General features: G+C 47.5%; 1 protein-coding gene across 1 annotated transcript in view; it reads left to right on the top strand.

Annotated features, from left to right (window-relative positions):
* Positions 1-15,253, top strand: part of LOC132588769 (ras-related and estrogen-regulated growth inhibitor-like) — a 49,823-nt gene that overhangs the window by 25,509 nt on the left and 9,061 nt on the right. Inside the window, exon 2 of the mRNA XM_060261197.1 lies at positions 995-1,051. Coding sequence (XP_060117180.1) covers positions 995-1,051 — 57 coding nt within the window. The remainder of the gene's footprint in view (positions 1-994; positions 1,052-15,253) is intronic.

Raw genomic sequence — 15,253 nt, 5'->3', positions numbered from 1 at the left:
CACATAACTTGAATCAGATTTTTCCAGAGTTATTTATTATATTCTTAAATATAAAGTATCCTCAAAAAATTATTTTATTTTTTTCATTAAAATGGTAATACAATGTAAATTTTAGTTGCATTACAGTAGTAATATTGAAACTCCTATTATATTTTCAAGCTACTAATAGGTCATTAACATTTTTAACATATTGTCCAGTGTTTAAGGGGGCACACTACATTAGGGGCCTATAGGGCCCACTTGCCATTGGGCAAGGTGACACCCTGGCCAGTCCGCCACTGCCTGGATGAAAAGTCCAAAAAGCATGAAAGCAACCTTATTTTTCACATGAAAGTCATTTGTTTGATTGTTCTTTCATATTTTGGCAAAACTGCCATGTATATTTCAAAAGCACCACCTTAAAAATTAGCCCTTTTCTTGCAGTAACAAATGCTAATGTAGGATGCACATGCATATTCTTGAATTAGTGCAAACAATAGAGATCTGTTCAACAGGGATGGTGGCTCAGTGGTAGAGCATCTGCTTGGGAAGCAGAAGGTCCCAGGTTCAATCCCTGGCATCTCCAAAAAAGGGTCCAGGCAAATACGTGTGAAAAACCTCAGCTTGAGACCCTGGAGAGCCGCTGCCAGTCTGAGAAGACAATACTGACTTTGATGGACCAAGAGTCTGATTCAGTATAAGGCAGCTTCATATGTTCATATATGTTCAACAGGTGCAGCATTATTGGCATGGGTATAATTAGGATTACAGTGATGAGGAATATGCAAATAGTTACTGACCTGCTTGAGACCTACAGAGCAGTATAGCAGTTAAAGTGTTGAACTAGACCAGGAGACCTAGGTTGGATCTCCACTGTGCCCATGGAAGATTGCTGGGGCTCCTCATAATTTACATCTCCCCATGGATCTTGGCCTGTGGTCTGATAATAATGAAATTATTATTATATATGTACTGATTTACTCTTCTAATCACAGTTTTTCATTTTCCAATGAAGCTTTGACAGTGAGATTCATCACCAAGCGATTTATCGGTGATTATGACCCTACATTGGGTAAGTCTAGCTGCTTCTTTACTTGTATTGAGACAATTCAGGGTGACAGTGGATGTCTTTTGAAGAGAAGTGTTTTTGCAGGATGAACATACTTTGATATGTAAGAAACTGATCCTCTAATTGGTAAGTGTGGCTAAATGATCAGAGCATGGTAGAATTTTGTAAAGAAAAGCCACTCACTATTCAGTTTCTTTCTTGCCCCCATTTACCAAATTCCCACATTCAAGAAAGGATTCTTGGAGCTTATTTATTGTTATAGTCTTGCGGTGTCTTTCTTGTCTAGGAAAATACCATTACCTACTGCCTGAAGATCCTGGCCTTTTGCAGTGCCCCAGAATGCCAACTACGTGCCAATAAATTCCTGGAGATTTTGGGGTGGATCCTGGAAAGGATGGGGTTTGGGAACAGGAGATATAATTAGGGTTGCCAGATCCTCTTGGCTACCAGCAGAAGATAGCGGATAGGGTTGCCAGATCAAAGGTTGAGAAATTCCTGGAGATTTTAGGAGGGAGGTCAGGGACCGCACTGGAATACAATCCTGCATCATTCACCCTCTGAAGCATCAATTTTCTTCAGGGGAACTGATCTCTGTACTCTGGAGATGAGCTGTAATTCTGGGGGATCCCCAGGTCCAACCTGGAAGCTGGCATCCTTAGGTGTAATACCATAGAGTCCACCCTTCAAAGCAGCCATTTTCTCCAGGAAAACTGATCTCTGCCACCTGGATATCGTCTAAATCTGGGTGATCTCCGGGCCCCACCTGGAGGTTGGTAACCCTATTAAACTCCACTTAACCTCTGGTTCTAATTCCTTTTGGAAAACTAGGCCATTATATATTTCTTTCATTTAGTCTACCATTTAGAGGTCTTTTTGTGAAGCATATTGTGAAGCCATTCATCTGAAAAATTAAGCTAATTCACAGTCTGACCTAGTTCTCCTCAGTTTCCCCCCAGTCTTTGTTATGATGATTGGAGAGGCCTTTTGCACAAAAATATGGCTTGTTTTCCCTGAAAAGGGAGGGAGAAATAGTATTTCTATTTTGAGATGCTTTCAAAAAAGCTGTTCTTCCTTTTCTTCCCCAATAGACCACAGATTTTTTTTTTTAATTATTGTTCATATTGGCATATGCAGGTCAAACTTGTGCATATAAGTCCCACTCTTTTCAATGGAACTAACTTTCAGGTAAATGTGCACGTGAATACTGCAGTCTTATGCAGACCTCTCCAGCAACAAGTCTCCAATATGTTTGGCAACTGTGGGTAAAATAAGAGTAAGGCAGCAGGAAGCTGCTCTAGATTCCTGATAAAAAGAAGAGGAAAGTCCCCCTGGTGGAAATTTCCATTTCCATTTCCTTTGCCATTTGTTATTCTTACATTTATTACTTCATTGAATTTCCCAGATAGTTTTGTTTTTAGTATTTTCACCCTTATTTTTCCAGTGGAACAAAAGCAAAATTTGAAGGTTTCCCCTTATATATTTGTTCTGTGCTGCTTGAGAGGATTCTCACAAAAAAGCCATTTAAAACGTCAAGTTTTCATGTAAAAATTTTTTCTTCAATTTTTTAAAAAAATCTTGGCTGCTGTAAATTAGCCTGCTGAGAATTTTTCTAGATATCTTTATGACTATATGGCTGCAGTCAGTTGTCAAGCTTTACTGCGCTCTGGAGCCCATTCTAATCTCTCTGAATGTTTTGATCAGACATCCCCCCCTTAACCTGCCTTACCGCACATTCAACCTGTGGTTGATAAGTCAGATACGACAGCTAAAGAGGGAGTGGGGTAATTTTTCATAATCATTTATCTTCTGGGTACATGCATAAGAGCTTTTTGGAAGCAGCACTGGCAGGATGGCTGCCACCGATGGCCAATGTGATTGCTGGAGAAGGCTGCTAGGATATGTAGTTCAGTGTGGGGGGAGTGTTTTTTAAACTGTGCTTTTGAAAGCCATGGGGGAAAGAATGGAAGAGGTAAGCCTCATCCTGAGAAGGGAGAGAGAACTCTGTCAGGTTCAGCTGGATTGGGGGGGGGGGGGGATGACAAAACCCTCAAGTACTGCTTGAAATGCATATCTGCTTATGTGCATGTTGGTAACACAGAAAATAATGGTGGTGAAAGAGGAAGTGAGCAATCTGAGTTTCCAAATGACTTCACAACACAAGAGCAATCACACATCTGCAGAAGCGCTGTAAAACTGGTAGGGTACATAAATACCGGACTTTCTGTGGTGTTGGGAAAGTCTGGGTTGAGCATAGGGGGTTGGTGACTGTGGGACGGGAAAACAGATGTTTCTATCTAGATGAACACTTTAAATCCATTGGGAAGAAGCAACGCTTGTCCGCAGCCTAAGTCTGGGAACAGGCAAGGTGCCCCACCCTATACTGTTCAGTGCCCCTACTTTAGGGTTAGTTACCAGCCTCCAGGTGGGGCCTGGAGATCTCTTGCTTTTACAACTGATCTCCAGCTGGCAGAGATCAGCTCCCCTGGAGAAAATGGCTACTTTGAAGGGTGGGCTCTATGGCATTGTACCATGCTGAGGCCCCTCCCCTCCCCAAACCCTAGCCTCTCCTGGATCCACCCTAAAGTCTCCAGGTATTTTCCAACACAGACCTGGCAATCAGTGTTCCCTCTAAGCTGAGTTAGTGTGAGCTAGCTCACAGTTTTTTAGCCTCCAGCTCACACATTTTTGTCTTAGCTCAGGAAGGATGGCGTCAGATGCAGTAGCTCACAACTTTAATGTCAGTAGCTCACAAAGTAGAATTTTTGCTCACATGACTCCACAGCTTACATGGAACATTGCTGGCAATCCTACCCCACTTACTGCAGCAAAGCCAACCCCCCATGGTGGGCAGCTCTGGAAGCCCAACAACAGGCTATCCCCAAGTGGCAGCAACCCAGCCTGCAAACTGTTTGCCCATGAGAGGATGAGGAGGTGGGGTCCCAGATGGAAGGAGGGTGGAGGAAGCTTCCAAGGGCCAATTGGGCCAAGCAAACGTGGGTTGAGCATGTAAAGGCAAACCCTTTCAGCCTCTGACCCAGGCCCATAGCCAGAAAATTTTGAGTTAAGGGGCCCCCAAGGTAGGGAATTTGTTGGGGGGGGCAGATGGTCGTGTTTGCACGGAGGGCTCCTCTTGCAAACTCCACCAGTTTGACTGCCTCCTTCACGCACCCGCCGGCTGCTGTGGTCGCCGCCGAACCCTCCTTTCCCTTCCCTTCCCCCCCCCCAGGCGTGGTGCCCGCCTGCTCCCTTCACAACCCCCCCCCCCAGCATGCTGCCTGAAGGGTAGACTCTGTGGCACTGTACCATGCTGAGGTCCCTCCCCTTCCCAAAACCCAGCCTCTCCTGGATCCACCCCAAAATCTCCAGGTATTTTCCAACACAGACCTGGCAACCAGTGTTCCCCCTAAGCTGAGTTCAGCCTGTTCAGCTGTGCCAAGCCACAGTTCTATTGTTGTCATTTTCTGAGGCAGTCCAGCGCCTTATGCTGTACTTTGACTATATTTGTGTTACAGAACTTAGAATCTAGTTGGCTTGTGTAGGCCTTACATTTCAAACTTGGTATGTTGCTAGGCCTTGTAACTGAGAAGAAAACATTAAATGTACGTTGTTAACCCACTACAACCTCTGATCTGTGAGTAACTTCCAGTAATTGGTGTGGAGTGGTAATTTATCAGCCTGGCACCCTTCTATGTTGATTCCCATGTCTTCAGCAGGTCCCCCTCCCCATTTCTATACATGCATTGTCCCCAGATGCACCATGCATCATTCCTTCTGCCTTTTCAACCTTCACCAACAGACTCCAAATTTTCTAGACATAGAACAATTTTGGAAAATCTGTAATTATTTACAGTAATATAATTTCATTCGAAACACAGAATGTTTGTTTTCTGGTTGCAGATTGGTGTAGTATTCCGGGTGCCCCCATTTTAATTAGTCCTCAGGGAATAACATGCTGAAGCCGAACAGCACATCAGAGCCATGGAGACAGCATAAGCTGTGGAACAGCTATAGGAACACCAGCATCCCAATTAGAATTATGTCTTAAGAATTTGACTGATTTTGAGGGAGGGTACTGGAGCAAAATACTATGGGTTGCAGTTCTGTAGACTTCTCAGATGGTTATTGAAGACATCCTCTTTTCCAAAGAGCTTCACTGCCCTCATAGCTGAAAAGTCATTTGGTGTGACTATTTTGTCTTTTCAGCATTTCTGATTATTAGTTACAGAATCAACTGTGAAGAAAATACTGTAATATGACTACTTTGCAAGATTAAGAGTGCTGGAGGGTATGGAGTTGCCAACCTCCAGGTGGGACCTGGTGATCTTCTAGAATTAGACCTGACTTCCGGGAGGCAGAGATCAGTCCCCATGGAAAAAATGCTTTGGAGTGTGGACTGTTTGGGAACGCTTCCCATGGAAATCCCCCCAAACTCTACCCTCCCCAGGCTCCACCCTCTAAATCTCCAGGTATTTCCCAAGCCAGAGTTGGCAACCTTAGGATGGTTGGGTTGAGAAAGGGAGTCTGAAGCCACAATTTTTTGACAGCTAAGCATACTGGGAAAGCAAATACAGACAAAGGCAAGCAATATGACTAGGCAATATGTGCCCGTCTCTCTCACCGCACATATGTCCAAGCTCTGTTATCGGCACCCTGGGCCAAGATGAGCTAATAGGGCTTGTTGATGCCTGGTTGTAATGTGTGTGGACTCAAGGGAGAACTGAGTTGGTTGTTCCTGCCTGGCTCAATGGAGCCTGATGACCAGAGCTTGGGGACTTAGGAACAATGGGTAGCAGGATCCTAAATCTGCTGACCTGCTCCAATCATGGGTCTCTGCTGGTTTGAATGGCCCAAGCATTGCACAGGAACACGTGTATATATTTGGCCCTGTTGGCCCAGTACAGCAGTCTTATGCTTAGCCGTGATTATGCTGAAATCAATAAAGAGCTGATGTTATGCTACCACCTTGCCTCATCATTGCCTAGAACCCACTATATTGTAGTGGTGACAAAGGTGGGATCCTGGTGAGCGGCTCCGATCCAGCACCGTGGCTCCGACCCAGCACCGCGCTCCGCACCACCACAGTTGACAAGATGGCCGCTATGCCATGTCCGATTCAAGCCTTCGATGTAGCCTGCCCAGAGAGGTAGGAGACCAGGTTAGAGCAACTGAAGAACCACATCGACTACAACGAGGTCACGGGGCACAAGAAGAAGGCTTTGCTGCTCAGCTCCTGTGGCATGGACATTCTGGAGCTGGCCCAAGGTCTCATGGCACCCATGACCCTCAAGACAGCCACCTTCAATGACATCATTGCAGCCTTCATGACTTATTTCGCCATCCTGGCCCGTCGCCTCCAGTTCTTGGAGCGCTGCCAACAAACTAACGAGTCGGTGGTTGACTTCAGCACCATCCTCTGCCAGTTGTTGCTCCTACTCAAAGTGGTTGGAAGTAGTCCCTGTTACCTCCACTTCCTCCCGGGCCTTCATTATGGCGCTCCGCAAGGTTTTCACCACCAAGGGGCAACCAGACATCCTCATCTCAAACAATGGGACCGCCTTCACATCAGGGGAGTTCCAGGACTTCTGTGGCCAGAACCTAATCTGGCACCTAAGGTCAGCCCCTTTCCACCCAGCTACCAACGGCCAAGTGGAAAGGATGGTGCGGTCCACAAAAGAGTCACTCCGCCGCATCATCAAGGGGGACTGGGAGGCCTGCCTTGCTGAGTTCCTGCTAGCCCAGCACGCCATTCCCTGCATGGCCACTGGCTGCTGCCCGGCCGAGCTCCTCATGGGCTGGTGGCTGTCAACACTCCTAGACCGCATACACCCCGATCAGGCCCCAGACCTACAAGAGATGCCCAACACAGTCCGAGCACCCAGGGGCTTCGACATGGAGGACTTAGAGTATGCCAAGAACTTTTTTGGGGGCCCAGCATGGCTTCCGGCCAAAGCCTCCAGGTGCTTGGGTCGGTCATGTACGAAGTCATTATCGAGGGGGGTTTCACAATGCGGCGGCACACAGACCAATTGAGGTCACGGGAGGCTCCTGGGGAAGAGGTCGAGGAAGACAGCGGGCCGTGGGACCCATTGGTGGTTCCGGCTCTGACAGCCCCTGAACCAGCAGCTGCTGCAGTTCTGACCCCCAACCTTCCACAGGGGCCAGAGGCATCTGAGAGCCAGGAACCACCACAGAAGCTCCAGCATCCCTGGCCCCTCCGTCCACCGCAACCGATGTAGTCGCCGCACCGCCACCATCTCCGGCACCCAGGCAGTCAACGCAGGAGCACCGCAAGCCTGCATACTTAAAGGACTGTGTCAGGGCTTGTGAACTAGGAGGGGAGAGATGTAATGTATGTGGACTCAAGGGAGAACTGAATTGGTTGTTCCTGCTTGGCTCAATGGAGCCTGATGACCAGAGCTTGGGGACTTGGGAACAATGGCCACCAGGATCCTAAACCTGCTGCCCTGCTCCAATCACGGGCCCCTGCTGGTTTGAATGGCCCAATCAAACATTTGCACAGGAACACGGGTGTGTATATAGTTGTCTCCATTGGCCCAGTACAACAGTCTTATCTGTGATTATGCTGAAATCAGTAAAGAACTGATGTTATGCTACCACCTCGCCTCATCATTGCCTAGAACCCACTATATTATACTGGTCAATTCAAATTTGGAGGTTGTATAGTAGATGAATATGAGAACAGGATGCTTAGAAGGAAAGAGGTCACCCTGCACTGTGCAGTGCCATCTTTCAGGGCATTGCCTGTTCAGTGGTTGGGTTTACTTCCTTCATCAAGGCTGAGTTCTGACAGGGCCTAATTTCCTCAGAACAAATGATGTAATCTCATGGCAGTGTTCCCACTGCCTGTACTGATGCCCAAGTCTGGCTGCAGAATGTTTTTGTCTGAAGTCTTAACTGCCACAGCAAACAGGAGGTTGCTTGATGTGTCACAACAGTGATTAGCTTTTCTGTCTACAATCACAGCTGAAACCCTGCACTGCTAGCAGTTGTTCCCATAGGCAGCCCAGCTGCCAGCAACTAATTACTGTACTTGTCCCTTTTGCCTACTCCTCTATCCTCACCCTTTTTTTGGACCCACTACTTACGGTCTTTCTATTCCCTTATACCCTAGAGTTACTTTCTTGTGTCATTTTAATCTCTTTGCTGCATCCCCATATCAAACCACCTGCACTTCTATATCCAATTCCTGGTGTACTTCAGACCATTCCTTGTTTGGTCGCTTTTTTCTTTGCACCTATAACTCACTCTGGCCTCTACACTTATCTGTCCTTCTGTCAGTGATCCTCCCAACTGTATCATGATAAGTGGAACTATATTAATGGGTTCCTAGGTGGAAGGGTTCTAAGGTAACAGCTTCACCTCTCTGGGATTGTACTCGGTAGTTCAATGAAGCCTATTTTAATAGGGGGTGGCAGCAAGAGAAAACTAATTACTGCAAAACACAGCCACGGAAATTAGTCTGAATCCTCTCCTCCCCTACCTTTGTTCACTGACATCAGTCTAGCTCAGTGATGGAGTCACTGGAAGGAAGAATTTCAGCTGCATCTCAGAGTGAGGAGGCAACATCAGGGGAAGACCTTGGCCTCTGTGTCCTGTTGTTGGCCCTCCAGGGGAACTGGTTGGCCATTGTGTAAGATAGGATGCTGGACTAGATGGGCTGCTGTCCTGGTCCAGCAGGGCTCATCTTATGTTCCATGGGCTGACCTGACCATAAAAGCAGATGTCAGGGAAGTGAAGCTTTTATTTTACCTGTTATGGTCGTGAGGCAGAGAAGTGTGCAGCACTCAAATTAAATAAAGATTCTAGTTTCTCAGGAGCACTTAGAAGCCTTAGATACTTACTGCTCACTTAAGAGAAATGATTTTTCTACACAAGCCAGAAGTGAAACTATGGATTCTTACATTACTGCCTTAAGAACACAAGCAGCAACATGTAACTTTGGAAACTTAACTGATTCTTTAGTTTAGGCATGCCAGGTCCCAACTTCTCCCCAGCAGGGGGATTTGGGGGGCATTCCAAAAGGAGGCAGGGATGTCCTCAACATGATGACATCATGCAGAATGATGTAATTGTGCTGGGCATGCACCCGCTCCTCACTTTCCTCACTGTTGTTTTGTTGTTGTTGTTGTTGTACAAGAAAGACTGCTCCGGGAAGCTGATCTCACATAGAGTGGTCTTGATATGGGGAGAGCAACAGAGACTTCTAGAGAAAAAGTAAAGGCCTAGGAAAGAAGGCCCCACATCCTCTGAAGTATGCAGTCAGGGCCGGCTCGCCCACTAGGCAAACTAGGCATTTGCCTAGGGTGCTGGCGGGACAGGGGCACCAACATTGGCTCCCACCCCGCCCCCTAGGCAAATTCCTAGTTGCCTGCTTCCACCCACCCAATTTTTAATGCCTGGGAACCGGCGGCAAAGCGCCAGCTCCTGGGGCTCTTTCAAGGCTCCCCCATCGATCAGCTGATCAGTGAGAAAAGCCGCGGGGAGGCCAGCAGCTCCTATGCCGGCCTTCTCGTCCTCTTGAGACATTCAGTGCTGGGGCAGCAGCAAGGGCCTGGCAAGTCTCCCCATGGGCTCAGCTTTTCAGGTGGCTTCTCTCCCCCCTCCCCCAACTGGGGCAACTGAGTGGGCCCCGGTTGGTGCCTGGCTGTCAGAACATAAGAACATAAGAGAAGCCATGTTAGATCAGGCCAATGGCCCATCCAGTCCAACATTCTGTGTCACACAGCGGCCAAATATATATATATATATATATATATATATATATATATATATATATACACACACACACACACACACACTGTGGCTAATAGCCACTGATGGACCTCTGCTCCATATTTTTATCTAACCCCTTCTTGAAGGTGGCTATGCTTGTGGACGCCACCACCTCCTGTGGCAGTGAATTCCACATGTTAATCACCCTTTGGGTGAAGAAGTACTTCCTTTTATCCGTTTTAACCTGTCTGCTCAGCAATTTCATCGAATGCCCACGAGTTCTTGTATTGTGAGAAAGGGAGAAAAGGGCTTCTTTCTCTGCTTTCTCCATCCCATGCATTATCTTGTAAACTTCTATCATGTCACCCCTCAGTCGACGTTTCTCCAAGCTAAAGAGCCCTAAGCGTTTCAACCTTTCTTCATAGGGAAGGTGTTCCAGCCCTTTAATCATTTTAGTTGCCCTTTTCTGAACTTTCTCCAATGCTATAATATCCTTTTTGAGGTGCGGCGACCAGAACTGCACACAGTACTCCAAATGAGACCGCACCATCGATTTATACAGAGGCATTATGGTACTGGCTGATTTGTTTTCAATTCCCTTCCTAATAATTCCCAGCATGGCGTTGGCCTTTTTTATTGCAAACGCACACTGTCTTGACATTTTCAGTGAATTATCTACCATGACCCCAAGATCTCTCTCTTGGTCTGTCTCTGCCAGTTCACACCCCATCAACTTGTATTTGTAGCTGGGATTCTTGGCCCCAATGTGCATTACTTTGCACTTGGCCACATTGAACCGCATCTGCCACGTTGACGCCCACTCACCCAGCCTCAACAGATCCCTTTGGAGTTCCTCACAATCCTCTCTGGTTCTCACCACCCTGAACAATTTAGTGTCATCCGCAAATTTGGCCACTTCACTGCTCACTCCCAACTCTAAATCATTTATGAACAAGTTAAAGAGGATGGGACCCAGTACCGAGCCCTGCGGCACCCCACTGCTTACCGTCCTCCACTGCGAAGACTGCCCATTTATACTCACTCTCTGCTTCCTATTACTCAGCCAGTTTTTGATCCACAAGAGGACCTGTCCTTTTACTCCATGACTCTCAAGCTTTCTAAGGAGCCTTTGATGAGGAACTTTATCAAAAGCTTTCTGGAAGTCAAGGTAAACAACATCTATCGGGTCTCCTTTGTCCACATGTTTGTTCACCCCCTCAAAGAAATGTAACAGGTTAGTGAGGCAAGATCTTCCCTTACAGAACCCATGCTGAGTCTTCCTCAATAACCCGTGTTCATCAATGTGCCTACTCATTCTGTCCTTGATAATGGTTTCTACCAACTTTCCCGGTATTGAAGTCAGACTGACTGGCCTGTAATTTCCCGGATCTCCTCTGGAACCCTTTTTAAAGATGGGGGTGACATTTGCTACCTTCCAGTCCTCAGGAACGGAGGCAGATTTCAATGAAAGATTACAGATTTTTGTTAGAAGATCCACAAGTTCAACTTTGAGTTCTTTCAGAACTCTCGGATGTATGCCATCCGGACCCGGTGACTTATTAGTTTTTAATTTGTCTATCAGTTGTAGGACCTCCTCTTTTGTCACCTCAATCTGACTCAGGTCTTTCAACACCCCTTCCAATATTAGTGGTTCTGGGGCGGGCAAACACTTCTCATCTTCCACGGTGAAGACGGAGGCAAAAAATGCATTCAGCTTCTCAGCCATTTCCCCATCCTCCTTCAGTAATCCTTTTACCCCATGGTCATCCAAGGGCCCCACTGCTTCCCTGGCTGGTTTCCTACTTCTAATATATTTGAAGAAATTTTTATTGTTGGTCTTTATGTTTTTTGCAATATGCTCCTCATAGTCCCTTTTTGCCTGCCTGATCACAGTCTTGCATTTGATTTGCCACTGCCTGTGTTCCCTTTTATTAATCTCACTTGGACTGGTTTCCCACCGCTTAAAGGAGTCCTTCTTACCTTTTACAGCTTCCATTACTTTGTTTGTTAACCATGCTGGCCTCTTCTTATACCTGTTTGTGCCTTTCCTAACTTGTGGTATGTATTTTATCTGAGCTTCTAGGATTATAGTTTTAAATAGTCTCCAAGCTTCCCCAAGGGTTTTGACCGTATTTACCTTTCCTTTCAGTTTCCTCCTCACATGCCTCCTCATCTCAGAGAATTTACCCCTTTTAAAGTTAAATGTGGTTGTGGCGGTCTTTTTGGGCAACTCCCTATTTATACAAATGGTGAAATCAATAACATTATGGTCACTGTTCCCAAGCGGCGCAATCACTTTTACGTCTCTCACCAAGTCTTGGGCATTACTTAGGACCAGATCCAGGATCGCCCCACCCCTGGTAGGTTCTGAGACCATCTGCTCCATAGCACAGTCATTGAGAGCATCAAGAAACTCAATCTCTTTCTCTCGACCAGAACACATATTGACCCAATCAATCTGCGGGTAGTTAAAATCACCTATTACGACACAGTTTTTACGTTTAGCCGCTATCTTTAATCCCTCCATCATATTATAATCGTCCTCTCTCTTTTGATTTGGTGGGCGATAACAAACTCCCATAGTTAAATTTCCTTTTGGGCCCTCTATTTCAACCCAAAGCATTTCTAAAAGGGAATCTAATTCTCTGACCTCAGTCTTACTGGACCGTATATCCTCTCTGACATACAGAGCCACCCCACCTCCAACCCTTCCCTCCCTATCCTTCCGATATAACTTATATCCAGGAATCACCGTGTCCCACTGATTCTCCTCATTCCACCAAGTTTCTGAAATTCCCACAATGTCTATGTTTTCTCCCAACACTAAACATTCCAATTCACCAATTTTACTTCGGATACTTCTAGCATTTGCATACAAACATTTATAATTTCCCAAGCAAGCTAGGCCCGCCACCTCTCTCCTGCCGCCTCGAGACTCTAGCAAACAGTCCATACTGTTTGTCACCATCACAGTGGACAACTCTGATCCGTTACTCGGTAGAAAAATAGAAGCCAACCCTTCATCTCTTTGAGACGAGTCCTCCCGAACCAGAGACATTCCATCTCCTGTCGGCTTTCCCCCAAGATTTAGTTTAAAAACTGCTCTGCCACCTTTTTGATTTTAAGCGCCAGCAGCCTGGTTCCATCCGGAGACAAGTGGAGACCGTCTCTTTTGTACAGCTCCGGCTTGTTCCAGAAAGCATCCCAGTGCCTAACAAACTTAAACCCTTCCTCCTTACACCATCGTCTCATCCACACATTGAGACTTCTAATTTGCGCCTGTCTCTCCTGCCCTGCACGTGGAACAGGTAGCACTTCCGAGAAGGCCACCTTGGAGGTCCTGGCCTTAAGTCTCCCACCTAGCAGCCTAAATTTCTCCTCCAGGACCTCACGACTGCATTTCCCCACATCGTTGGTGCCAACATGCACCATGACCACAGGCTCCTCCCCAGCACTGTCTATCAGCCTATCTACTACACGTGTAATGTCCGCTACCTTCGCACCAGGCAGGCAAGTCACCATACGGTCAATACGCGGTTTCGCCACCCAGCTGTCTACTTGCCTAAGGATCGAATCACCAACTACCAAGACCCCCCCTCTCCCCCTGCCCAGGGATGGTTCCTTGGCGCGAAAGGATACCCGCTCACCAACCGAAGAAGAGGTCCCTTCTGAGGGCGCATTCCCCTTGTCCTCAGCAAGGTGCCCTGTTCCCTGTAGACCCTCACGCTCTCTGGCAGCAACGGGGCTGCCACATTCAGAGTGGGGCTCATCTAATACGCCCCCAAGAGTCTTCCCCAATTGCCTAACTGACCGTCTCTGCTTCTCCAGGGCAGTCACCTCAGCCTCAAGGGTACGAACTCGTTCCCTGAGGACCAGGAGCTCCTTGCATCGAGCACACACCCAAGACTTCTGTCCTGTGGGCAGATAGTCATACATGTGACACTCAGTGCAAAACACTGGAAAGCCCCCACCCCCCCTGCTGGCATTCTACCTTCATGATATATATATTAAATATACAGTCCTCTTTAAATGCTGTTGTTTACGTGGCTCCCCTTCTGGAAGGTCAACTTACCTTATTGGGAGAACAAGGAAATCAGGGATCTGGGTTCCTGGTCCTTAGGAAGCCCCCAGGCAAAGAGCCACAGGCCAAGAGCCCTTTAGCTCTCGCCCTTCGGCTCGCGCCAAAGGCTCGGGCCTTTGGCAAGGCGCAGCTTAAAATGCAAAGAGGGTGGAGCAGACCACTCCTAAGCAATCATCAACAATTACTCTCAATCAATCAATCAATCACTTTCACCTTTAGCCCACTCACCCAAACATACAGCAGTTCCCCAGCTATCACAACTCAGCCTTTTCAGCAGTCACCCAAGCCTCAGAATGAAGTCTTTCAAAACGCAGAAATTCTTAGCAACTTCTCCAGCTGTCTCAGCTTATCAGAGCTGCTCTGCTCTGTTCTGTTCCTCTCAGGCCTCTCTGAGATGTGCTCAGCCTTTGGCAAGGCGCAGACGTGGGTCCTCACTGGCATTCCCACATTCTTCTGCCTGGCAGAAAGACAAGCCGGTGCAGGTTGGGGGGTGGGGGGGTGGGACAATCTCTCCCTCGGCTGCTGCTCCCTCTCCTTTCCATGCCCCTCCCGCCAGACTCGAGAGCAGTCCTGTGTCCTGAGCCCCGAACCTCTTGCTCTTGTCTCTTAGCCTGCAGGTGAATCGCTCTGCCACCCCCAGACAGCTGCTCTTGGCAGGGTGGGCGAGGCGGGGGCAGCTTTGGGTGGCTGTGACCTTAGAAACGAGGAGCGGAGGGAGCGCCAAGCCCGGCCGGAGAAGCAGCCGGGAAGCACAGGCTAGGATTCCAGCGTCCCCCTCCCCTCATTTTGTTGCCAGCAGGACCAGCAAGCCACTGAAAAAGTGGCCACTGCTGCTTTCACTCCACTTCCTCCCTGGATTGAGTGGGAGGGAAGTGGGGAGGAAGTGGCAGTGGCCGCTTTTTCAGCGGCTTGCTGGTCCTTCCCCCACTGTTGCTTTTCCCACCCATCAGCTGATCGGCAGGGTGGGAGGGCATACCTTGAAAGAGCCCCAGGAGCCAGTGCTTTGCCACCAGTTCCCAGACATTAAAAACTGGGAGGGAGGGAGTAGGAGGCACATGGAAGGGGGCGGCAGGCATCAAGGCTGCCTGGGGTGCTATGCGCCCTCACGCCAGGCCTGTGCACAGTGAAACAGCTGGTGAAGAAAGGAACTAGTCACCATAGCATACCTAGTGTGAGGTGTATATATTGTGGGAAACTTCATGAACAAAGGCCAGTACTGCAAGGAATGTAACAGTTTGAATAATTTCAGCAGCATGTGTAAAAGCAAAACAAAAAAGGAAGGAAAAGACAAAAAACTCCAACAGACAAAGAGTAGAGAAGGAGAAAGGCTATCACAGAAAAGTGATGACATCATGGTCATTACATAGACAAAGGTTTTAGCTTTTGAGTCA

This window comes from Heteronotia binoei, chromosome 21, assembly GCF_032191835.1.
Source record: "Heteronotia binoei isolate CCM8104 ecotype False Entrance Well chromosome 21, APGP_CSIRO_Hbin_v1, whole genome shotgun sequence".
In the NCBI taxonomy this organism is placed as follows: domain Eukaryota; kingdom Metazoa; phylum Chordata; class Lepidosauria; order Squamata; family Gekkonidae; genus Heteronotia; species Heteronotia binoei.
Note: the sequence above shows the minus strand (reverse complement) of the source record. Positions and strands in the feature narration are given on the sequence as shown.